This window comes from Carassius carassius, chromosome 28, assembly GCF_963082965.1.
Source record: "Carassius carassius chromosome 28, fCarCar2.1, whole genome shotgun sequence".
NCBI classification, from domain to species: Eukaryota; Metazoa; Chordata; class Actinopteri; order Cypriniformes; family Cyprinidae; genus Carassius; species Carassius carassius.
Window position 1 is genome coordinate 20647809 of NC_081782.1, and position 27817 is coordinate 20675625.

At 36.9% G+C, this 27817-nt stretch overlaps 1 protein-coding gene across 1 annotated transcript in view; it reads right to left on the minus strand.

Moving 5' to 3' along the window:
- Positions 1-27817, minus strand: part of LOC132108177 (1,4-alpha-glucan-branching enzyme-like) — a 187314-nt gene that overhangs the window by 63134 nt on the left and 96363 nt on the right. The window contains exons 9-10 of the mRNA XM_059514781.1: positions 27673-27800; positions 13616-13714 (exon numbers count right to left, since the gene is read on the minus strand). Coding sequence (XP_059370764.1) covers positions 13616-13714; positions 27673-27800 — 227 coding nt within the window. The remainder of the gene's footprint in view (positions 1-13615; positions 13715-27672; positions 27801-27817) is intronic.

The window sequence follows — 27817 nt, forward strand, 5'->3', positions numbered from 1 at the left end:
TGCCGCTGGAATGCTACTGATGTGTAGAATTTGAGATGTTTTTGTCAGTAAAACTACAGATAACAGTGTGTTTTTACTGTAAATGAGTTATCTCTATCCGGCGCGGCTTTTTAATCTTAAAATGTTATTGTTTGGCATTGTTTCTCTTCATTATCGTTCTGCATTTCTGTTTTGAGCTGCTCGTGATGAAGATGACCAGTAGAGTGATGCATTTGATAGCAGGTTTTTATTCAATGGGATATAACTCATCATTTATCTCTTATAGAATATGTTGATATTCATACTAACATATGAATATGTTAGTATTCATACAACATAACGGCAATATTACGACATATAGACTATCTGCGAAAAGGTCCCGAATGCACATGAACGTGTCTGTGCGAACTCCTTTTGTTGATGCGTTCTTCACACAACAACGTGCAGAAACACGTCAACTAAACTCTAAAAATTCACACCATTTCATTATAATAGTGTTCTCATTAAAATGTTATGTGCATGACAGTCCCAGTCATTGTTATTAATATTCGGCATTATTGTTGTTTGCCCTGCTCACGCTGCGTGCTGAAGAGTTACCGTAGTAGGTTACTACAATGAAGCGCTTGACTAAAACGCATCTTATACGAGATAAATAATATATACAGTGCAGACCAAATGTTTGGACACACCTTCTCATTCAAAGAGTTTTCTTTATATTCATGACTATGAAAATTGTAGAGTCACACTGAAGGCATCAAGGGCTATTTGACCAAGAAGGAGAGTGATGGGGTGCTGCGCCAGATGACCTGGCCTCCACAGTCACCGGACCTGAACCCAATCGAGATGGTTTAGGGGTGAGCTGGACCGCAGACAGAAGGCAAAAGGGCCAACAAGTGCTAAGCATCTCTCTGGGAACTCCTTCAAGACTGTTGGAAGACCATTTCAGGTGACTACCTCTTGAAGCTCATCAAGAGAATGCCAAGAGTGTGCAAAGCAGTAATCAAAGCAAAAGGTGGCTACTTTGAAGAACCTAGAATATGACATATTTTCAGTTGTTTCACACTTTTTTGTAATGTATATAATTCCATATATAATTCCACGTGTTATTTCATAGTTTTGATGCCTTCAGTGTGACTCTACAATTTTCATAGTCATGAAGATAAAGAAAACTCTTGGAATGAGAAGGTGTGTCCAAACTTTTGGTCTGTACTGTACACGGTAAAGGCTATATGAACCGGCTGAAATGTTGGCTGAAATCACTTGTACCCTACCTGATCGAAAAACAAAATAAAACAAATAAATAATCCAGTCTTTCACTCTGTCTGTGTCAGTTTGAGTCTCGATAAAACTTTAAATCCCTGTCGCCAAGATGCTCCTCTGTTGGTCACGGATTACGGAAAGTGAAACTTCTATAGGGGTGGTTGGATATATTCAGGCATGTTAAAATATTTATTTGAAGCTGCTTTCTTTTCAGATTCTTACAGCTTTATCATAATAGGCTGTATATTAACGTATTGGGAGAAAAACAATAATTCTATGTGAAATCAGACATTTGAGCATCCCCTGTAGCAGAAATGACTCGAACCAGACAAATTAAAGAGTCGATCAGGGCTGTGGCTGAAACACGAGCTGAATTCCTCAGTAAGGCAACAGGAAGTCATAAAACATTCTGTGCCACAAGTCCCAAGCAAGATAACCAACCAACCAAAGCATTCACAGAACAGCTTTCAACATTAACACCACTAGAACAATTATTGACAATTTCAATTCGGAGAAGAGATTTGTCAAATTTGTTATTCGTAATTGATAAGCAACGCCGGACATCATGTATAAACCCATGAGAGTACTACACAAGATCTTTTGACTTCCCCCACCCAGCAGAACCAGACTGAAATTCCTAAGCGAGAATGGGCTTTGAACCTCTGGTCTCCACAGAAATTTTTGCCAAGAGAGTGGCAAAGAAACTGTCTTTTCTACATGTATATGGACCAAAATTAACTCAATAATGACTTCTAAATGAATATCAGTCCATCGCTTAACTCCATATTCATTTATATGTAACCCACACATTTGACTATCATGTTATAATCACTTATTGTGTATGTCTTTTAATAACTATGGGATAGCTTAAGGATTCATAATCATGTTTGGTATGTTTGTGATGGAAACTGCTTGCTTGAAATAGTCCTGACCATCAGTTATTGGTCAAATGTATCATACTGTATTCTGGTTATAGGAATCATGTCCAAAATGATACCCTGCAAGAGCGGGAAAATTCGGACCACATGCTTGGTAAGATAAACATATGATTTATGATACCCCTGAGCCAAGACTATATCTGATTGGTCAAGACAACTTTTGATGTGTGGCCAACAGGCCAGTTTAAATACTCAGGACACCATAAAATCTTGTTTTTAGTCTCTAGCTATGCTTCTGCTATTAGTCATGTCTGCTTTTAGTTTGCTTTTAGCTTTGCTTCTTAGCTTTAGCTTTTAGCCATGCTGTTTGTCATCATTGTTCTTTGAGCGCGGTTCCAGCGTGCTTCAGCCTGCTGCTACACGATGAGAAGGAACACCACCTAGTCTCGTCAAACTTTACTTCTTTTCTTTTCTGTTTGAGAGTTTCGTGTTCTTTAAGTTTTGTAACGTCGAGTTTCAACTTCAACCCGCACACAACTCCGTCTTCAGCCAACGCCCAACCAGGGCTTCCCAAGACGTCACTTCAACGACTACTGAACTTCCAGCCAATCAGCGACAACTTTACAGCCAGCGCAGATTTGATGTTAAACGGCTCGTTCAGTGAATCGCAGGGCGTCTCAGTGATCAGCCGTGAACCAGTGATTCTGTTCAAATTCCCTTTAAAATCTTAAATTATTCCCTTTGAGTTAAATTGACCTGTTTCCCTTACACCCCATATAGCTAAAATGGCATGATCATGCCATTATTTGACTTTGAGATTGGTATTCGAATCTGGCTCCTCGAATCGAAGAATCAAATATTCGGGGTCACGCCTAATAATAATGTAATAATGTATTATAATTATTATCATTGTTGTTATTGTTTTTGCTGTTGTTTTATTCACAGAGAATATGATTGAAGTGCACTTCAAACTTGTGAATAAGACTAAAACAAAATTTGTCTGTCTGATCACTTCATCCCCGTATATTGGGTCACACATATAAAATGTGAATGTAAGGAGTTTTATTCCTGTAACTACACCCACAACTCCCTTTTACAGAACTATTAAATGTACTGTACTTTTTCTACCAGCGTCAGAAATAAATTCATTTGAATCTTTCGGGATGTGAAATTCCTGTGATGCTTTTTAATATACAGACTGAAATCTTTGGCCATTTATCACATCCTACATTTTTAGTGCCATGACAATTGTATTTTAAGACAATCTAACTATGTTTTGAGGTAAGAAGAAAATAGTGAGGATCATACACATTTAGGGCTTTACATAACCCCAAATTTGTGATCGACCAATATGGTTTTTTTTAAAGGCTGACTCTAACACTGTTAAATTCTGTACCTCCAATGGTGAATATGTACTGACAAAAAGGCAGTATTTTAAGCTTTACTGTCTCAGATGGAAGTAATATGCTTTATTATGAATAGTATAATAATAACATCATAACATACCTTATGATGACTTATGATTCAGGGGAATGGTTATTTATGTTAATTTTTTATATTTCAATACTTTGAATGCAATTAATATACAGTCCTAAAAATAGAGTCTGCTTTAGACTCTTAAGTCAATGGAGTACCATTAACCAAATGAGAGAGGGTGAGTCCCAAAATGCAGCATGCTGGGAAATGCAACCCCTAATGACTGTGAGGTGCAGAGGGCCAGATGGGAAGCGCTTCTTCTATGTTTATCTCCTGGCATTACATACCACACAGCTTCCCCTCAATTATCATCTGACAGTTTAATTTCTGTCTGATTGCAGATTCTATCAGTCTCTCCTTTGAGTGAGAACTCTCTCGTGACCCCATCTTATTGACACAGAATGCCAAAGAAATGATTTGATGTAATGCTCAATTGCAGAGCAACATAAAAACCCAGTAACTGGTGTGAACATATGAGTCACGGCATTGTGAGGGATGCAAATCTGGGTTGCATCTGCATAAAGGCATCGCAATGACTTCTGAGATGGGTTTTCACATCCACAAAGAATGCCATTAAAGGGATAGTTCACCAAAAAATAAAAATAATTACATTTTTTATTAACGCTCATGTCATTCAAGACCCATTTGACTTCATCTTCTGTATGAAAAAATAAATAAATTAAAATATATATATATTTATTTATTTATAAAAAAGTTCTTACTGGTACTCAAATCTGATTGGCTGAAACCTTTTCCAGGAGTATGATATTCTAGTGATAAAAGCACTCTCAATGTTTCACTGGTTCTATCACTCTGTTTGCAGTATTTCTCACAACATACTGTTTTAATGTTTTAATAATAGTTTTTTAGGTAAGAACGTAGTAGTTGTTTAGACTTCAAACATGCCGTTTGTTAATAAAGATAATGTCTATTTGAGAAAATTATTATATGACAGTCGTGGCATAATGTTTATTAACAAAAATGTATTACCACTTCAACACACACACACGCACGCACGCACGCACGCACGCACGCACGCACGCACGCACGCACGCATACATACATACATACATACATACATACATACATACATACATATATATATATTAGGGGTGTAACGGTTCACAAAATTCACGGTTCGGTTCGATACGATACACTGGTGTCACGGTTCGGTTCGGTACGTTTTAGATACAGCAAAAAGAAAAAATTGGCAGATAAATTTCCTTGATTTTTTAAAAATGTTTTATTTATTAAAACTAACAAAGTATGTTTTTTTTACATTGAACAATGATGGACCTATTCTTTACCCATCTTCTATGGTATTTTCTTAGCAGCATACTGTATAAAACAAATACAGCTCCTTATAAAAAAAAAAATGAAAATGTTATACTATTGTAGTAGTTATGAACAAATACAAAGATGTAACTTTTTATATAGAACTCTATAACTCTTTATATGGAGTGTGTTTTTACTCAATTGATTCTCTATAGAGCTTGTGTTTTTTGGAACAAAGCAGGAATTACGGTCTGTCTGAAATGGGCTCGTGAAGGAATATTGTAACGGGGCTCAATTACATTAAGCATGTTCTTAAATCGCTCGCTCACTCAGTACGTTGCAAAATGGCTAATGCGTTTAACAGACCAGAAATAGAAGATCCTCCCATAACCAACAGGTTCGGTGTTTGGGTGCACTTTGGATTCCCTGTAAGCTATAATGGTGATGATAGAATGAATGGTAAATAGTAAGGTCTCATATCCGCGGCTATAACGTAAATGTAGCCTACCAATCGCCGTGGTGATGTCTTTTGCCCTGTTTGAATCCGTTGGAAATGTCTGTCTAAATGCTGCAGGGATAGCTTGTTGCATGTATGTTTCTCTTTTTTTTCGTCTTTTCCCAGATACTGACACACTAAGGTGATGTCGGCATAAATGAGTTGACATGTTTCAAGTATTCCCGCTGGTGTTTTTTTTTTTCTTGTATTCCAGCTGGTGTACCCTAGATGCGACATATTGTGTTTTTTATCCACCACTCTCTTGCCATCACCATTATAGCTTACAGGGAATCCAAAGTGCACCCAAACACCAGACCTGTTGGTTATTGGAGGATCTTCTATTTCTGGTCTGTTAAACGCATTGGCCATTTTGCAACGAGCCTTCAGCGTGTATTACTGAGTGAGCGAGCCCCTGACTGAGTAGCCTAACATAAACATATAAGTTGGTGTTTTTTTCTTCTTTGGGGGTGTCAGGGGCGTTGCCTGTTACGTCGTTTGGGTTATTGGGCTACCTTGTTGAACGCATATCATTATATTTCACAATTTCTTTTTATTTTCCAAATATAATTAGTCCAACGAACTGTTCGGTCCATAATGCGTACCGAACCGAAAGCCTCATACCGAACGGTTCAATACGAATACGCGTATCGTTACACCCCTAATATATATATATATATATATATATATATATATATATATATATATATATATACACATTTATTTTTCTTTAAACAAAGGGATTACGCTGAAGCACTTACAGTGAAAAGTCGCAAACTTTAAGCATTAATATATTCTGTTTTTATAGTACATCCACATAACCAACTTATGTTAACAAGATTTTAGTGTGACATTTCCATTCTAACCATTTATGTGCAAAGTTACACATAATTTTGCAATGTACCCAAAAAACTGTATAAATTATGGATTCAACTACTTTACAGCTCAAATAAATACAGTCGTGTTAATGCAAATCTTTGTCTAAATTTAGAAGCTTGACATGTTTGCTTCGAAATCCTCCAAGAACAAGCTCCATTCATTTCCAAGTTCCTCACCGCAACCTTGATTTCTGCTTTTTTGTATGTGCGTTTCATGGACTGACCTGAGGGTTAGTAAATATTGATGAATTATGTAGAATTGTAATTTTTAGGTGAACGCTCTCTTTAATGGACTATTATATCAAAACAAACCACCTGAAATGGAGAGCTCTGCGGACAGAGGTGACTTCAGACCAGTCGTAAGTTAATTTGTATGTTTAATTGGGAAACAGGGCCGAGGTTCGGCCTCTCACTGTTCTTGGCATCATGTGAGGCATTCTTCACTAGCTCTAATTATTTCCATTACATTTCAATTTGTTGGACTCGGACAGAAGGGCACTGGCAAAATTAGAGGGCTTTTGTTATGCTATCCATTGGAAGCGAAAGCGTTTTGGAGTGGTAATCAGATAGAATCAGGCAAACTTGTGCTGCAAGCCTTATCTGCTTCTCTTATTAGGACATCTTAATTTCTCAGAGGCTCTCGGATGTAGTCGGGTTGCCAGTGTGGGCTCAGAGGTCAGATTAATCAGACAGGGTGGGTGACGTTAAAAGCAGGGCTGGGATGTGTGTTTCTGCAGGCATTGCCACCCCACTGGAATAACAACTATCAGAATGTCTTCTTTTAAGGTGATCTCACAAAAACTGGGTGGGAGAAGTCCAGATCATATTTCACTCTTAAAGAATATATACTATGTTAAAAAAACAGAAGTGTATCTGTACGACAATTAAGACTTTCACTGTTGCATTATTTATATGACAATTGTAAATTGTGTGTGTGTGAATATTTATAATGTATGAAGAGTTTGGTTCTATAACGTGATAAACGCCATTAAAAAAAATTAAATTGAGAACCTGCCAAAATCAGTACTGTATTTGGTCGGTAATAACAAGACCATTTTAAATTTTACGCAAAATGTGATATCCATCATGTCATTCTGTCATTTTTCCCTCCCTATCTTTCAAAAACTTGACAAACGTCACCCTCCCTTCTCTGCAGAATGCGATACATCCGCTTAACCAATCACAGCGCACCATTCCACGTATTGTAAACAGTAACTGACAAGCTATGCAGTAATCGCAGATGAATCGCCTTCGATTATGAACGCGATATTGCATAGCTTGTCAGAAAAAAATAATTTTGATGGCACTGATGAAACTATGGTCGTTTCTGTGGTGGGGAAGATTAGTACTGACCAAGTTCAGAGGCTGTCATATGTGGATCAACTTGGTTTTCAATATGAAAAATAACTTATGTTGATTCAATGGATTAATTGCATTTTGGGGAGGAAAATCAGTTATCAGAAATCTAAAACTGGATTTGAATTGTTAATGCTATTATAACCTAAAGATGCTATGTTAAAATGGAAAATAGTGTTTTTCATCTTGCCACTGCCACTGTGTGACCTCAATATGCTGATTAGACAGCATGATTATTGCACAGGTGTGCCTTAGGCTGGCCACAATAAAAGGCCCCTCTAAAATGTGCAGTTTTACTGTATTGGGGGGTCCGAAAACCAGTTAGTATCTGGTGTTACCACCATTTGCCTCATGCAGTGCAACACATCTCCTTTGCATAGAGTTGATCAGGTTGTTGATTGTGCCTTGTTGAATATTTTAACATATAGGCTACTGTATTCCTGTGATCAAAGCTGAATTTGATTTTACAGCATCATTACTCTACTCTTCAGTGTCACATGATGCTTCAGAAAATAATTAGAATATGCTGATTTGCTGCTCAGTAACCATTTCTGATTATTATCAATGTTCTAAACAGTTGTGCTGCTTAATTTTTTTTCTTTTTAAAATTCTCTCATGAATATTTTAAATTGTTCTTTGTGCCTGAGTGCTGGAGTTCACCAGAAATAGAATGGGGCATCAGTTTACGGTCATGGATTTGTCATGTTGCGGCGTGCCACATCCACAGCAGAGAACATCACTGGGTTCTATTTGCTTTGGTCAAATTCTGCTCCTCGCGTCTGATGTAGAGCAGAACCATTCATCGTTCACTTATATTTCTACATGGCTCCCTGCAATTCAACTCCGATTCTTCAATCACTCCATCTAGTGGTCTGTTATTGATACGATCACAACTCCTACAACTGATAACTGAGCGCTCAAGCGGGTACTGCGAGTAATGTTGAGGTAATTAAAATGTCAAATTAATATTTTGCACCCAATTATTTCTTATCAGGCAAGCTGCCGCATGAAAAGCTGGAAAATTATGCAATGTAGTCTTGATCACCCTGCAGAGATTTATTTAGCAAAATAATCAGCTGACTGTACACCATGGCCCTGTCCCAAATGGCACCCTACACCCTCAGTCTTCCTCTGTGTCCACACTTTCGTTATGTGATGCCGCTTTGACTGTCGGGTAGAAGTCTGCTGGGGAGCTCGCCCCATTGCGGACTCGGCAGAAGTGCGGATCGAGGGGACATAACGGCCGCAAAGGGGGGCGCTCATGAGCACCCTTCTGAAAGCTAAAATGACGAATGGGACACCCTACCGTCTCATGGACTTAACGGACATGTGCATGCGGCGGCCATTGTAAGTCCGCAAGACCAAAAGTGCACATGAAGTGTTCCATTTGGGACAGGGTCTATCCCCTCAGTTTGGGAACCACTGGAGTAGGCCATTTGTGCTTTATTAATTTGGTCTGTTACGATGCTATATGTGCTTGATTACTAATGCGTGTGTAGTACAAAAGTGTAGGACAAAATGTTCCTTCTTGACTCTTTATCATCACGCAAAGCGTACCAAATTGAACAAAACTAAATAAATGCAAATTTTGAATTCATGAATATATAACGGTATCCACGGTATAGCAAAATCCATATCATGGAACAACATAATACTGGTAGTCACTTTCATACCGGTATAGCGCCCACACCTATCCTCGGAGCAGGGGACCATCTCAAACTACAATGTCAAAAATATATTGGCTCATATACATAGATATGAGTCACACACTCTTCTGCGCACATCTCTGTGCGCTCCTTTTTTTTTCTTCACACAAACTCCAAGTCATCCGAGAGCCCTCAAAGTGCAGTCTCATCGGTACCCCAACGCAAAACGAAATCGATAGCGGTGTCAGATGAAAAGCCCCAAATAAATACTGCATGCTGGGCAACGTTGTCTGAAAAAAGCAAATGTTTAAAAAGCAGCAAGCAGCAGACTTTATGCCATTCCAAACACTGATCCAGAGTCAGTGAAGTGGACACCTTTGTGCATGGAGAGTGCAGCACTGAATCAGTCTGCTGGAGCGGAGCCGCAGAGGGTCATCCGGGGCGAAGAGAAGCACGTGGCCGGTGCTGCTGGTCTGGTAAAAAGCCCTGTATTCTGTCTAGCCTTGTTTAGCAATGCAAGGCGATTCTCCATGGAGGCTGTGTGCTCGGCACCAACAGTCACCCCTGCAGTGTACAGTGCACAAACACTTCTTTTTTTCCTTTTACTGTATAAGACTGTCAAGGTAGACAGGAGAACAGACAGGAAAGTTGCAAAATACAAGAGAAAAAGAACCTTGCAAGAACTGGATTCAGAACTGGTTTCAGTGAACAAAAATAAATTAAAACAATCTTCATATAACTTTATGACCTTACATGAAGCAGTGGACAACTATGTGAATAGTGTCATAATGTCATTAAATTAAACCTTTTTTTTTAAATTTATAACTCAATATAATCTTAGAATTGTCTAATATAAAAAAAAAAAAAACTACACTGTAACACTGTTTTGATTTCATATAACGGTGTTACTGTTTTACAAAAAATAAAATTATTCAAAATTTTGGTGTCAGGAAGATTTAAACACTTTATTCAGCAAGGCCACATTAAATTAATCAAGTGACCGTAAATACATTTATAATGTTACAAAAAATGTATATTTAAAACAAATGCTGTTCTTTTAAACTTTCTATTCAAAGAATCTTTTTAAAATAATAATAAATATTTCTGAAGCATGCCGAACCGTGGGGCCTGGTCCATATTGATCACAGATCAACTTCAATCTATTCAGATTGAATACAGATTGAATCAATGATATAGCATTTTTGAATAACTTCGGAAGGATCACCTGGCACTGAAGACTGGAGTACTGATTCTGAAAATTCAGCTTTAAAATCACAATTATAAATTCCATTTAAAAATGTATTAAAAAAGAAAACAGTTATTTTGAAATTGTAATATTTCACAACATTATTAAAAATTTTTACTGTATTTTAAATCAAATCAGTGCAGCTTTGTAAACATGAGAGACTCAAAAACAAAAAATCTTATGGACTTTTGAACGAATATTAAATAATCTAATTGTCACTATTATTTAAAGTCAAACTATTTAAAACAAGCTTTAAGTCATAAGTCCTTGTGGAAACTTATAAATTGTAAATTTCTACTGATATACAAGTCTGAGATATTAAAATAAATATATAAGAAATGGTTTCAAAATGATCAAAATCTCCATGATTAGAAGACCTTAATTAATATGCATACCCACAGAAACAGCACAGAACAAAGGAATGCTTTAGATCAGCTCACAGAAGAAACCCTAATTAAGAAAAAAATATTGAAGAATTGCCCATAATTATACTTTTAATTATGTACACACACACACACACACACACAAAGAAAAACATTACAGAGAGTATTGAACGCATCCTAGTTTCCAAGAGCATGACACTATTAATATACATCTGGCCGGAAAAATTGAAATACGCCCTATTTATCTGATCCGCCAGTTGTCAGTCTAGATTTGGAGCAGGTTCTAGTTACTGTATCTTTAAATATACTTCCCCTGAGAAAAAGACAGAAACATGTTTCACTTTGGAATTACAAGCAGGACAAGTGCATGATGAATGAGATACTTGGCATGATATGGCTCAAACAAACTGGCACCATCCAGAGGGAATATATAGGAATGTGAGTAAAGCACAGTAACTTGTCAGTTACACTTACTGTAGGTTTGTACAGTAATCACATGTATGTTGAATATAATCGAGCTATTCTGGTTGATTCTGCTCTCTCCTTACAGGCACCTTCCCTACTGCATTCAAGTAGGCTCAGGTAACCCCACTGCTAAAAAAAAACTACATTAAACACTTCTCTTATAGACAGCTACAGACCTGTCTCTCTCCATCCATTCATAGCGAAAACCATCAAATCATATATTTTTTTTTTCTGGTATCATTCATAGAACAACAAACTGGACGCTAACCAGTCAGGCTTCAGGAATGGCCAGTCAACTGAGACTGTGCTACTGTCAGTCACGGAAAAGATGCGTATTGCAAGAGCTGATTCCAAATCATCATTTCTTATTCTGCTGGAACGATCTGCTGCTTTTGACACTGTCAATCACCAGACCCTCCTTTCTGACCTCTCATCACTGGGCATCACAGGGATTCCAATTCGTTGGTTTGAATACTATCTTAAGCCCCTTTCACACTGCCATTCCGGCAAATACACGGGTAAAGTGTTCCGGCAATTGTTCCCGGGTTGCTAGATTTTGCACTTTCACACTGCCAGTGATTACCCGGGATATGTGCGTGCTTTTACACACAACCCGTAAAGATCCCATAACGACACGTGACATCAGGGCGTGACGTGTAATGTACGAGTTGAAAACGTTAGGCACGTTATACTTTCACTGAAGCAAGCGAACGATCTCGGCGTCAGCGCGAAAAGTGAGGAACTAACTGATCTCTGCTTCATTACAGTTTGCACATATGTTTTGTCGCAAACGTTGATATTCCTTCAAAACAGCTGGTAAAAGAGTCGCGCGATAATGCACGTCATCACTCTGACACGGCATTAGATCTGGCTTCTGTTCACACAGCGCTCGTCCCGGGTTGAACCTGGCAATGTTACTAGGTCCCCGACCCGGGTTCAATGCCGGAATCAATCCCGGGATGTGTTTGCTTTCACACAGAAGGCGACCCGGCAATGTTCCGGCAATATGCCAGGTCCGACGTGCAGTGTGAAAGGGGCTTTACTGTGAACAAAATGAGGTCTTTCAGGGTGGCCTGGGGTATCCAAAGCACATTGACTGGTCACTGGGGTTCCTCAGGGATCCGTTGTTGGATCCCTCCTCCTCCTCCATATACAATACATCACTGGGTCTCATCATACAGGAACATAGCTTCTCCTACCATTGCAATCCTGATAACACACAGCTCTATCTCTCATTTCAACCAGATGATCCAACGGTAGCTGCACGGATCTCAGGCTGCCTGGCGGACATCTTGGCATGGATGAAAGAACATCACCTACAGGTCAACCTGGCAAAGACTGAGCTTCTTGTCTTCCCTGCCAATCCAACTCTACAGCATGATTTCACCATCCAGCTAGGTTCTTCTAAAATTATCCCCTTCAACTTCGGTCGGAAATCTTGGTGTAATCTTCGATCTTCGAAGACCACATTGGAAAGACTGCTCGATCTTGCAGGTATGCATTGCACAACATCAGAAAGATCAGGCCCTTTTTAATGGAGCATGCTGCACAACTTCGTGTCCAGGCCCTTGTCATTTCAAGTCTGGACTACTGCAATGCTCTTCTGGCTGGACTTCCATCAAGCACAATCAAACCTCTGCAAATAATTCAAAATGTAGAGGCATGACTGGTCTTCAACGAGCCCAAAAAAGCCAGTTTTACATCTCTCTTTATCTCCATGCACTGGCTACCAGTTGCGGCTCGGATCAAGTTCAAGACATTGATGCTTGCATAAAGACCAGGCACAGGCTCAGCACCCACCTACTTCCACTCCCTTTTAAAAATCTACATCCCCTTTAGAAGTCTGAGATCTTCTAGTGAGCGACGTCTTGTGGTACCATCACAGAGAGGCTCAAAATCACTTTCCAGAACATTCTTGTTCACCATTCCTGTCTAGTGAAATGATCTTCCCACCCCTATTCAGAATGCTGAATCCCTGATAATTTTCAAGCGACAGCTGAAAACTCATCTCTTCCGACGCTACTTGACTTTGTCAAAACTTTTTCAAAAACTTTGTCTTTCTTTTTATATTCATTCCCTCCTTTTCTAGCTTGTACTTATTTGAACAATGTCTGAAACTTGGTATTACGAGCACTTCCTATGTCTGTTTGCCTCTTTAAGAAGAATTGCTTTAAGTATTCCCCAACTGTAAGTCACTTTAGATAAAAGCATCTGCAAAATGACAATGTAAATGTATTCTCTTTCATGTTGTTCATCACTTCATATTAGAAAAACTCTCACTTGGATCCATTTGTCGGGAATAGCCATGGCCAGGCGATAGTCGAAACCCAGACCTCCTTCTTGGACTGGACGGCAAAGGGTGGGCATACCGGATACATCCTTAAAAAAAGAAATAATTTCTTTAAAAACACAACATGTTTAGGTTAGATTTACAGTACTGTTAAAAAAAATAGTTCACCCTAATATGAAAATTTGCTCTTTCAGGTTATTAAAGATGATGAGTTTGTGGACTCTCATTTTGACGGCACCCATTCACTGCAGAGGATCCATTGGTGTGCAAGTGATGTAATGCTAAATTTCTCCAAATCTGTTCTGAAGAACAAAACAACCTAACTCTTGGATGGCCTAAGGGTGAGTACATTTTCATCAAATTTTTGGGTGAACTACTACTTTAAAGCAGGGGTCCTCAAAAAACGGACAGCGATCCGGTTCCGGACCCCGGCTTGGTTCCAGCCGGACCATGAATCATGCCAACAGTAGAACCAGTTTACCATTTCTACATTTAGGTTATTTTTTCATATTTAACAGTAACAGAAACATGGTGAACAGGAAAATAGATCTATATTTTTCACTTATACCATGGCAAAAGGTAGAATTACACATTTTTCATCTGATATTTCGAACATTGAAAAATAAATACGACCTCACATTGTGTCAACCAGGTGTTTTTCTGCATTTTCGCATCTGTAGCAAGTATTGATAGGGATTTGATAGGAAAGGGTGACGAATATGTAAAAACGCATATGAAAATTTCGGACGCAGGGTCCAAGTATCTTTATTCAGAATGTGGGCGCCACATTAATGTTGATTGACTTAGGGACATATTTGCCTAATAGAGATGGAACAGTTGCGAGAAAAAAAAAAAAGAACCGTACAGTAGTACCGAGGTTCAACTTAAATCTTACAACGCATTTGTAAAATGGTTTGCTACACGTACAAAAAAAACAGGTTTCAGCTAATATATGTTTCTGTTGATGGATGCTCATTCTGGCTTTTCACAGAGATTAAAAAAAAAACATGGACAAACCATTCACTCTTGTTCAATACAAATTCTAAATGCTGAAATCTGAGCAGTCATTTATGCCATTAGACATTCCACCTCTCCTGGAAGCTCCGGGAGTCTCCTGCATATTAATAGTGGCTCCCTGATGCCTGCAAATTAGATACAATATCCCAGAAATCGTGGAGGCAAGGGAGAAAACGAGCAAGAGGAAAGAGTGCCACTTAAGCAAAAGAGAGACACATGTAGTGATATATAATCATAACTGTAGCCAGCTGAGTGTCTGCATGTATAATTCAGTTTAAGAATGTTGACTCATTTCTCGTTCACTGAAATTCTTTCCTCCAGAGCAGCGCGGCACTTTAGCAGAGCTAAAGTGCCCCCCCCTCCTTAAACTTAACCGACACAGGGGTTTAGACAAATCGTATAAAATCGTACAAGTGTGGTCATACAAATTATCAATCTCAAAAAACGAGGGGACTGAGAATGCGGGACTCTGGGTGCGGGACTGTAGATGCAGCAAGCTCAGGCTCCGAGTCTGCAGCTTCATAATATTGACGAAATGGTACATGTCATTCGACAAGTTGAATGAACTGGCACGTCTTGTCGTTAATGAAATGACTGAACCGGTACATATCTCGTTTGTGAACAAAATGAATGAGTGTGTACTGGGTCAGTCAGTCATTTGGCATGTCAATCTCAATCAGCAATCAGGAGAAAGCAGATGCAAAGCACAGTTAAAGGTACTGTGCACATACGCTTGTTTATATACATATTTAGCATACAGAACATAACTCCACGTTTAATCCCTGATTTGAGTGTGTAATTGTCTGACCAAACAATTAACATATTATTTATGCAATAAAACCTTGTGCTTTGGTCATCTGAACAACTTATTTAGACTTTATTTATTTAATGAGTAGATTATGCACACATTTTAACAAAGCCAAATCAGTTGATGTAACGAGTGAATACATTCGTTGACTTAAGACATAACACATAAGACACTCTTTTTCGCCACGTGCTGGAGTTTTTATGTAATATGAAGAAATGGTCACGAATCTGAATGAATAATTTTGGTAAACTAATCGAAAATGAACTAATCTTCAAAGAATTAAAATTCCCACCACTAGCGGGTGCAGCCTCCACCGTGTTGCCAGATCCAGCGATTGTAGGCGGTTTTGGACTAGTCTTTTCCACTTAATTCAACACTTTAGAAAGTTAATAGAGTGGGAAGTTGCAATTTAGGGTCAGTGGTATCCTTATCTTATTTGATATTTAAATAACTTCAATTTATTTTCAATTTATTTAGTTTTTATTTGTTTTAATAGCAATATCAGGCAACAATGCATCTCCGGTAATTAAACTGACAGTTACCAAAAGAGCCCATGGACATGTTATTGCTGACAGGATAGTACATTCGGTAAAGTAAACAAAAACAAATAAATAAATAATGTCAAAATGCCCATCTTGGTAAGTATCCTATAGCAGACATAGCCAGCTGAACATATCAGTGCATTCTCTTAAAGTGACAAAACTTTCTTAATATTAATCAAACAGCAACAACAAAGAAATACCTCACTGCTCTTGACTGAATAGCTTTTGTAACTTTAGTAAAGATTAATCTTTAAAATATACAATCAAATATGCAACGCTGTTTTACATTTCATTAATTTATTCAATTTCTGTACCTAGGAACTAATGTTAGACCTACCTAAAAAAACAATATATATATATATATATATATATATATATATATATATATATATATATATATATATATATATATATATATATGCATTTTATTTGTATCTTTACTTGTGCTGTTGCTTGTCGTTAGATAAACATAGCACATACCCAACAATACTGAAACCGTGATACAAACCACAACCGTGAGTAAGTTGAACTGTTCCACCCCTATTTACTAACAGCCTGTGCCAGCGCAAACAGTCTTTTGGTGTTAAAATAGTACCTACTGTCAGGATTTACCAAAGACGTGCAGTGAAGAATTAGCACTGAAAACTTTACATTTTAAATTGTTCGTAAAATTCTAGAATTTATTTTTCTATTTTTTTTTAATTATATTTTTAAATACATATTTGTTCTAGATTCAATGTAAACACTATGCTTTGGCAATACATTGTAACAATTGTCATGCCAATAAATCACATATTGAATTGAAAGCGAGAGAGACATTTTCACATACAAACAAACATTTCATCTTCTATAAAAACTAACACCATTTATTCTCAAACATCAAATCATCACTATTTACGCAATAATATTCATATTCCACTCGAATCCTAGATTCAACTAAGGCCTTGAACAAACTGACCATATTAACTTCCTGACTTTCCATTTCAACTCTATAAGCTTTCCAAATGGCTAAATTTGACTGTCCAAGCACAAAGTTGGAAAAAATACAAATCTCCTTCTTATTGTGAGAGTATTCATAACCATAAATGAACATTGTTTTTGAGAAATGTAAACCATAGCCTGCTGAAAATTCCATTTAAAAGGTTGAAGAGGAAATAATTTGCAACATTCACAAAAAAAAAAAAAAAAAAAAAACACATGAAAAACAGTGTCAGGTTCTATGCACAGTACAAGGCAAAGAAACTATACTATACTTTTAAACAAAAACACTTCTGTTGCCAATGAGCAATGCAAAATTCACTTCTTTAAGTCACCAGACCTTTCTGGAAGAAGATTTTTATAAAATTAATGCTAAGGCGGCGATTTATTTTCAGATACAGAAAAAATATGTTTTGTATCTCTCCTCTTTCTTAACTGTCCCACAAACAATGACCTTACACAAATGTTACATAAATTTAGAAAAAGGAAGACTTTGTAAACATTTAAAAAGACAGCAACATATTCGCATTATCACCATTATTATTACTGATACTGATCTATATTTGCTGTTACACACACTTCTGGAAAAATAACCTTTGTAAAATGACCAGACACAAAATGTGTTATAAATCCTTGTAAAGGTCTAGGAAAAGATGTTGTCAAACTCTTCAGAATATCCCCCACTATTCTCTTTGATCTACTTCCAATCTTCTTAGTAATACCCTGTACTGAAAACCACTGTCTCTTTGACAAATCCAACAAATTTACAACTTTGGTTACTCCTGCTAAAACTAATTTAAGAGATATATGTTTAAGACATAGTACAGTCTTGTACTACAAAACCAGGGGTTATGAAAAAGCGGTTCACCAAAGCCAAAATGTTCTCTCAGCTCCAACTTAAAATACCTCCAAGCTTCACAAACAGATCCATTAAACTTCTTATCTCTAAACTATCTTACCTTTTACATAATTTTCTGAGATTAAAAATCTGTTTATCAAGTCCCATCCTGCTTTTTGTTTGTAAAATGACATGACCAAAACTAACCCATGGTACAGAGTCTGAAGAATAAAGCAGCTTTTGGGCAGTTTGTAACCTCATGGTTAGATGTATTAACCCTTGCCTTGACCACCCTCATTGACAGGAAGTATCCAGAGGGAAGCTAGTAATGGCCACCCCAGAAGAAATCCACTAAAGCTTTTTGAAGTTTTGACAATAGGTCTTTTGGAGGATCCAGTACTGTTAAATGATGCCACGGTATTGAGGCAGCAAGACTGTTCACTACTAACAGTCTGCCAGGCTTGAATCCATTTCCATCTCGGCAGCTTTCCAGTCACTTTCTCTATAAGTCCTCCCCAATTCCTTTTCATATGCTGCTCATTCCCCAAAAAAGTCCAATGATTTCAATGCCCTCTTTATTCCAAATGCACTGATGTGAAAGCTGAGGTGGGTTCTGATCTGACCAATGACCCAATAACAGGGTATCAGTTTTTTTTTCCCCAAAATAACCCATGCAGAAGATACACACTGAAAGATATTGAGACATGAAACCAGATGTTTAACGTCACCTTCAGATCTAATAATAGCTGTGATGTCATTAGCATAAGCGGTTAGTTTCACTGTTGGTATATTCGAGAGGCAAGATGATGGAAATGTCAGTCCTTGCAACGTCTCGCTCAACATCCTTAACAATGGTTCAATAGAAATCGTGTACAAGAGGCCAGATAAGATGCAACCTTGTCTTACTCCTCTATGCAACGAAAATGGTCATGTCAGAGTTCCATTAACCTTCAGCATACTTTAAACATCCTTATACATAAGCCTTATCCATGAAGTAAACTATTCTCCAAAGTCAAAGCCTTGAAGCGATTTAAACAAATATGCACGGTCAACTTTGTCGAAGGCCTTTTCTTGGTCCAAATACACAATGCCAAGATCTAGTTTATGGAGTTCGGTTAAATACAACATATGTCACACAAGAAAAAGATTATTGAATATAGAACGCTTTGGAATACAGTAAGACTGGTCTCCATGGAAGGCGATTTGACAAAAGATAAAGATTAGATCAAAGTTTGTAATCAGTTCCTAAAAGAGAGACTGGTCGCCAGTTTTTATTAAGCCAAGATCTCCCTTCTTAGGTAAAAGGGTTACCACAGCTCTTCTACAACTAAGGGGTAAGGTTTTTGACTCAAAACTTTCATGAAACAGCATGCAGTTCTTGTCCTATAATGGACCAAAAAACTTTATAAAATTCAGGAGTCAATCCATTCAGCCCTGGTGTTTTTCTTGAAGACTGCTGCTGTAAGGCGTTACTTAACTCCTGAAAAGACCTTGTTTTTCTAAATCAGCTTTATCTTCTTTTCCAAGCTGTGAAAGTCCATCTAGAAGTTGATCAGTTGCTTCAAGATTGCAAGGTTGTGCACTATATAAATCTTCATAAAACCATAAAACTTGTGAAATTGTTTCTTTCTTTTCTGTCATTTCTTTTCCATCTAACAGTTTGAGATCATTTATATTCTTCCTTTCTCTAATATTTTTCTCCAATGAAAATAAGAAAGTTCTGGAAGAATCCATGCTGTTTAACTGAAGAAATTTTCCATGTATACATTTGCCATGACTCCTTTCTTCACAAATTCTTTAGAAGCAAATTATTTTTAAGCATCCTTGCAGCCTCTGTATCTTCACCCACACCAATGGTGCTACTTAGCTTAAGAATTTGCTGATCCAAAAAAGATCGACTTTTTCTCTCATTTCAACCAAGCGATTCCTTGTATATTGTTGGCAAAAAAAAATCTGAATTCTGTACTTTTCTGATGTCCCACCACTGGCCAAAAGTTTTGTACTTTGACTTTCCCCCTCTCCACTCTCATCAGAACTGAGTGAAAAAACTGTACAAAGGATTTATCTTGCAACAATCTATTGTTAAAACACCAATAATTACGAAAGGAAGTGCTCTGTGTTATAGACATAGAGAAAGCAATATAGTGATGATCAGAAAGTGACGTTGGAGAAGTATAAAAATAAAAAAATCTTCCTCTATTACCCATTTGTACATAAATTCTATCAAATCGTGCACCAGAAACTGTGTCAGGATTTATTTTTAACCACATATTTTGTCTGTCAGTAGGAAAACCTTCTCTCCATACATCAACAAAATTATGATTCATTTTCAAGAAACAGCTAAAGACTCATCTTTTTCGCCTGCACTTAACCAACTAACACTAGCACTTTTCCTTTTCTTGTCTTTTTATAAAAAAAAAAAAAAAAAAAACCTACCTATGCGTTCTATACTAGACTAACTGAGACTTGTCATGGCACTTGTACACTGTTGTTGTTCTCTTGTTGACCTGACTGCTTCTATTGTTCTCATTTGTAAGTCGCTTTGGATAAAAGCGTCTGCTAAATGATTAAATGTAAATGTAAATGTAAATGATACTGGACTATGGTTTTGAGAATTTCAGCCGATTTTAAGTGAGGCTCGAATTTATTCATATACATAGTGTAATCAAAAGTATAATTAAAGTCACCAGCTAAAAATATTATTCTATTATTTGTATTTTCTTAAATAACATCTTTTAATAAAAACAAAAACAAAAAATACTCTTTCTACATCATCATTTGGAGCATAACAATTAATATATATATATATATATATATATATATATATATATATATATATAGTACAGAAGCAAAAGCAAAAGGTGGCTACTTTGAAGAACCTAGAATGTGACATTTTCAGTTGTTTCACATTTTTTTGTATGTATATAATTCCATATATAATTCCACATGTGTTAATTCATAGTTTTGATGCTTTCAGTGTGAATCTACAATTTTCATAGTCATGAAAATAAAGAAAACTCTTTGAATGAGAAGGTTTGTCCGAACTTTTGGTCTGTACTGTATATATAACTTACAATATAATATTTGCATTCTAACAGGTATAATTTCTGTAACCTTATTGTCTTGAATTTGTAAATCAGAAGAAATAAGAACTTCCACTCTGGGACTAACATTTGATCTATGGCTAAGGAAGAGGCTTGGCCTCTTAATTCACTCAGCCACTGTGCCTGATTGTCCATATCTATGTGTGTTTCCTGCAGAAAAACTACACTTGCTTTTTTCAAACATACAAAATCAAACAAAGCAGCCCTTTTTTCAGCACTACAGCTAGGGTTGTGTATCGTATGAATTTTATTGATTCCTATTATGCTTATCGATTCCTATTCTTTTCGATTCGCTGTTTCAATTCCAATGTGATTAAATAATGATTAATTTAATCCAAAATTCAAGGATGTCATAGTCCTTATAAATAAAGAAGTGACTGATATCAAACAACAAGCTATATATTCTTTCTTTCTCATTCTGTAATAATCAGATCCCCCCCCCCCCCCCCCACATCACGATTGGTCATGCCTTTCACCTTTGTTATTAGTTCATCAAAAGTTGCTTTTCTCATTGCAGTCTTGCAAGACACCAAAAACCGCTTCAAATCCTGCAAAAATGCCTCAAATTGATGTTTACGAGCTCCTTTGGTTTCAACAGGAAAATAGTGGTCTGAACCTACAATTAATTGTAATTCCACGTTTAATTAAATTATCCACCATCTGAACATCGGCAAGAAAAACAACAACAGCTTTATTCATTCTAGAAGCTGACTTAATAATAGCCCACCAACCTGTTCACCGACTGTAATCAACGCATTTTCCACAGATATGGAGTCATCTGGTATACATTTAAATCCAGGTCATAGAGTCATGCATGACAAATCTCCCCTTGACCCCATCTGTTCATGTTTCAATACATAAACTAAATTAAATCTTTTAAACTAAATCTTTATATATATATATATATATATATATATATATATATATATATATATATATATATATATATATATTCCCGTCATCAGGGCGCCGCCCACTCGGGAGTGCTACCATCGTCAACCAGGCTCCAAACGGTCGGAGTGGGCGGGGATTCCTCTCCGGGAGGTCCTCTATGCTGCTCAGTGCTCCTGTAGTCTACACTGAAAACATATAGTGCCCTTTCCCGGCTGGAGACGGTAATGTTTTCTCTTGGTTCTAAATAAATGCGACTTATAGTCCAGTGCGACTTCTATATGTTGTTTTCCTCATCATGACGTATTTTTGGACTGATGCGACTTATACTCAGGTGCGACTTATAGTCCAAAAAATACGGTGTATATATATATATATATATATATATATATAATATGTATATATATATATATGTATATATATATATATATATATATATATATATATATATATATATATATATATATATATATATATATTAACATGGGTGCGTAAAAAAATATGCAACGCATATGCACTGCAGATGGAGTATGTGTGAAACAGGCGTCAGGTAGTTTGCACCTTGTGCAATGTGGACCGCCCGGAGAGGAATCCCCGCCCACTCCGACCGTTTGGAGCCTGGTTGACGATGGTAGCACTCCCGAGTGGGTGGCGCCCTGATGACGGGAATATATATATATATATATACATATATACATATATATATATATACATACATATATATATATATACATATATATATATATATATATATATATATATATATATATATATACATATATATATATATATATATATATATATATATATATATACATATATATATATATATATATATATAAAGATTTAGTTTAAAAGATTTAATTTAGTTTATGTATTGAAACATGAACAGATGGGGTCAAGGGGAGATTTGTCATGCATGACTCTAAGACCTGGATTTAAATGTATACCAGATGACTCCATATCTGTGGAAAATGCATTGATTACGGGCTATTATTAAGTCAGCCTCTAGAATGAATAAAGCTGTTGTTATACCTAGTGGCTCGGGAGTCCCTCAACGCACCCTTCCTGGACCCAAGAGGACACCAGTGTTCATGCACGGGGAAGAGACCGGGGACCGGGGACAGCCTCCCAGCCACAAAAAGGTAAGTGACTTCTTGGTTATTGTCATTTTACCCTATGGTTGGTTGAGGCTGTCACTAAAACCCGGTTTTTCTGTCCCTGTTTACGGTGCGCTGCGAGAGGGAGGACCGCCCGGAGAGGAATCCCCGCGCACTGATGACGGGAATGTTGCTTGGGAGGGGGAATGTGACGAATCAGCTGCCACAGTGTGACTCTATAAAGAAACTCTTTAAATGAGAAGGTGTGTCCAAACTTTTGGTCTGTACTGTATATATATATATATATATTAGATCTGGGCATAGATTAATTTTTTTAATCTAGATTAATCTCACTGTGATCTTGAAATTAATCTAGATTAATCTAGATTAAAATGGCTCATTCGAATTATGCTGACGGCATTCAGAATATGTGTTACCCAAATAAAATTAAAAACAGTAAGTCTTTGAGAAGGGGTTTATCAAGCTAGATGGTGCATTAGAAAAGGGGCTCATCTCTTGTTTCCAAAATGCCTCACAAAGTGCTTGAAAAAGCTGTAAACTAATTCCACATTGCACAAGGTGCAAACAACCTGACGCCTGTTTCACACATACTCCGTCTGCAGTGCATATGCGTTGCATATTTTTTTACGCACCCATGTTAATATATATATATACATATACCGTATTTTTGGACTATAAGTCGCACCTGAGTATAAGTCGCATCAGTCCAAAAATACGTCATGATGAGAAAAACAACATATAGAAGTCGCACTGGACTATAAGTCGCATTTATTTAGAACCAAGAGAAAACATTACCGTCCCCAGCCGGGAAAGGGCACTATATGTTTTCAGTGTAGACTACAGGAGCACTGAGCAGCATAGAGCACCCTCTCATGGCTGTAGACGGTAATGTTTTCTCTTGGTTCATGTCAAATTAATTTTGATAAATAAGTCACACCTGACTATAAGTCGCAGGACCAGCCAAACTATGAAAAAAAAGTGTGACTTATAGTCCGGAAAATATGGTATATATATATATATATATATATATATATATATATATATATATATATATATATTTATATATATACCGTATATATATATATATATATATATATATATATATATATATATATTTATATATATACCGTATATATATATATATATATATATATATATATATATATATATATATATATATATATATATATTGTGAGCCGTGTCCCGGGCTCCTATCAGCGTCGCCCTGGCAACGGAGGAGATCCACCTGCACACAATCACCGCGGGCTGATCGGTCCCAGCTGAAGACGCTCAAAGGGCGACTACAAAAGCTGCACCTGAGAAGACACGGGGGAGAAAAGCTCTCCAGAAGATCGCCAGCTAATGTTGTGTCTCTTATCTCTCCAGAAAGCGAGTGACCGACCAGCCCGCCACCTGAGCACCGGACACCGATTCCCCTTGCACTCAGCCGACCGGCAAACAGGATCACGCAGCACCGAGGACGAGCACCGGACACTACTGGCACCGTCACGTTCACAACCACTAATAAATACACCCTCCGGGGCTTTAAACCTTCATCACAGCCTGCCGTGTGATTCTTCAGCCCGCGACAATATATATATATATATATATATATATATATATATATATATATATATATATATATATATATATATATATATATATATATATACCGTATATATACTGAACCCCCAACTGCTCCCCGGGCGCCGCAGCATAAATGGCTGCCCACTGCTCCGGGTGTGTGTTCACAGTGTGTGTTTTAACGGTGTGTGTGTGGACTTTGGATGGGTTAAATGCAGAGCACGAATTCTGAGTATGGGTCACCATATTTGGCTGAATGTCACGTCACTTTGTACTTTGTGATCAACAAACAAGTGCTGCACGATAAATCGCATGTGATTGCCATGCGCATCTCGTCTGTAATGCCGGTTCTGTGATTAATAGTACCGGTAAACTTCCATCATGGGCTTTTAGAAGGCGCGTCATTTAATACACAGAGCCATAGATCACAGAGAAGATGCGCTATATCACGCTCATTAGATGAATCGCATTCGATTATGAACGTGATATTGCGTAGCTTGTCTGTGTTATTAGCAGTGTTTTTATTAATGCCATTTATGTTTTGTTGATACAGCACATAGCACTAGTCAAATAAATGAATGTAACATGGCAGAAGATGAATGCACTTTTGGAAGCTGAAAGCAAGGGAAATGTGATTTAGAAATTTCTGTGGTCTAATGTGATAGTGTTGTTCATGTTCATGATGAAATTTTATTTTATTTCTGTAATTAATTATAGCATTAGCAAGATTACCTATTGAATTCCTGTTGGAAGCAATGACAAATTAAAGTATTTTTAATCCAGTCCCTGTATATAAGATTAGTATTGACCAAGTTCAGAGGCTGTCATATGTGGATCAACTTACTATGTTGTGCATTTTCATCAGTTTAAATATGAAAAGTAACTTTCATATTGATTCAATGGATTTATTGCATTTTGAGAGAAAAAAAAAAGTATCATGGATTTATTGCATTTTGGGAAAAAAATTAATATTTGAAAATCAAAACCTGGATTAAAATTTTTAATGTTATTATAACCTAAAGATGCTATGCAAAAGTTTTAAACAGAATATAGTGGTTTTCATCTTGCGAATTTCTTGGCAAAGAAAAAATATTTTTACTCAAATTATTAAAAATGGATTTATTGTGTTATATATGTATATATATATATATATATATATATATATATATATATATAGGGTGACTTATGAGGACATAACCCAAGTCCCTATTTTCCAAAATGCTTATAAACCATACAGAATTAGTTTTTTTTTTGAGAAAGTAAAAATGCACAAAGTTTCCTGTGAGGGTTAGGGTTAGGATTGGTGTAGGGCCTTAGAATATACAGTTTGTACAGGATGAAAACCATTAAACTTATGGGATGTCCCCACTTTTCACAAAAACAAACGTGTGTGTGTGTGTGTGTGTGTGTGTGTGTGTGTGTGTGTGTGTGTATGTATGTATGTATGTATGTATGTATATATATATACACAGTACAGACCAAAAGTTTGGACACACCTTCTCATTCAAAGAGTTTTCTTTATTTTCATGACTATGAAAATTGTAGATTCACACTGAAGGCATCAAAACTATGAATTAACACATGTGGAATTATATACATAACAAAAAAGTGTGAAACAACTGAAAATGTCATATTCTAGGTTCTTCAAAGTAGCCACCTTTTGCTTTGATTACTGCTTTGCACACTCTTGGCATTCTCTTGATGAGCTTCAAGAGGTAGTCACCTGAAATGGTCTCCCAACAGTCTTGAAGGAGTTCCCAGAGAGATGCTTAGTACTTGTTGGCCCTTTTGCCTTCACTCTGCGGTCCAGCTCACCCCTAAACCATCTCGATTTGGTTCAGGTCCGGTGACTGTTGAGGCCAGGTCATCTGGCGCAGCACCCCATCACTCTCCTTCTTGGTCAAATAGCCCTTGATGCCTTCAGTGTGACTCTACAATTTTCATAGTCATGAATATAAAGAAAACTCTTTGAATGAGAAGGTGTGTCCAAACTTTTGGTCTGTACTGTACATTATATATATATATATATATATATATATATATAAATATATATATATATAATAAAGAATAATGCATTTTTAAAATGTTTAAAATGATTAAGATAAAAAACATGAAATTCCATTTATTTCAATCATTTATTTATATAAAAGGAGGACTTGTAATGTCTAATGTAATGAGAAATTCAAATATAATGATGACTCCAGTCATATCAGGCTTCCTAATAAAAGTTAATTTATTTATATTCACAGAGTGGGTCGCCTCATGGGGGCTGACATGTTGGGATCACATGACCAGCCAAATGTGTTATTGCTAAACCAAAAAAAAAAAACAAAAAAAAAAAAAACTTTTTGCCACTTATTTTGTTGACTAGATTAGCAGTGGTCTCCAGCCATGCTAGTCTTTTCTTCAGTGTATCACGTAATATGCAGCGCTGTGCAAAATTGAATTAACCACTGAATACAAAAAGTAGCTGTGGTCCTAGTTTTTGTTTTATATGTAGTCTGTTTTTATGCTATTTAATTGTTTCCTGCAATGTAAGCAAACTTAAACATTCACAGTCCAGCTCTATCAATGGAGCTCATAAAAGAGAATTAGATGATATCTCTGGTGGGCGCTGTCCACTAATTACAAAACACTGAACAAAGTAAGTAAAAAGTAAGTGGTCTCATTAATCATGGCTTTAGACAGAGCCACTGAGTGCTAATTTAATGCACTGTGTCCCGTTGACTCGGAAGGTTAATTCTGTCTTTGTGGAGTTGGGATACAGTGTCGCTGTTGACAAGATTAAGGTTATCGAGCCATGACTAAAGGTATTATGGTCATTTTGGATGATCCTGCTACATATTCTGAAGAGAGTAGCCAGTACAGAAAGAGAGACACCTTTTAACTTAAAGGAATAGTTCACCCAAAAATGTATTTTAAACAAGAGCTCAAGTCTTATGCAGAGTTTCTGGGAAACCTGTTTGAAAACAGTCATATTGTTGCAGTGTAAGCAATGGCTGATGAGAACTATGACATTAATGTTATATTACTGTCATCTCAAAGCAGCAGAATAAGAACAGAAGCAATTCAGTTCAAGAACTGCTGAGCTAACATTTCAGAAATACTCTTCGTGCTGTCGAGAGCTTCTATGTTCAGTGCATTTCAAATAACATACAGCTTACCTCTGCAATAGTGATGCAGTCCTGATAGAGGGTGTGCAAAATATGGTTTGCCAACATTAGGTAGACAATAGACTCCTCATCTACTTGGAGTCCAAAGTATTCACCATAATCCCCGGAAAATCCAGTTCCTGGGCATCAGGGAACA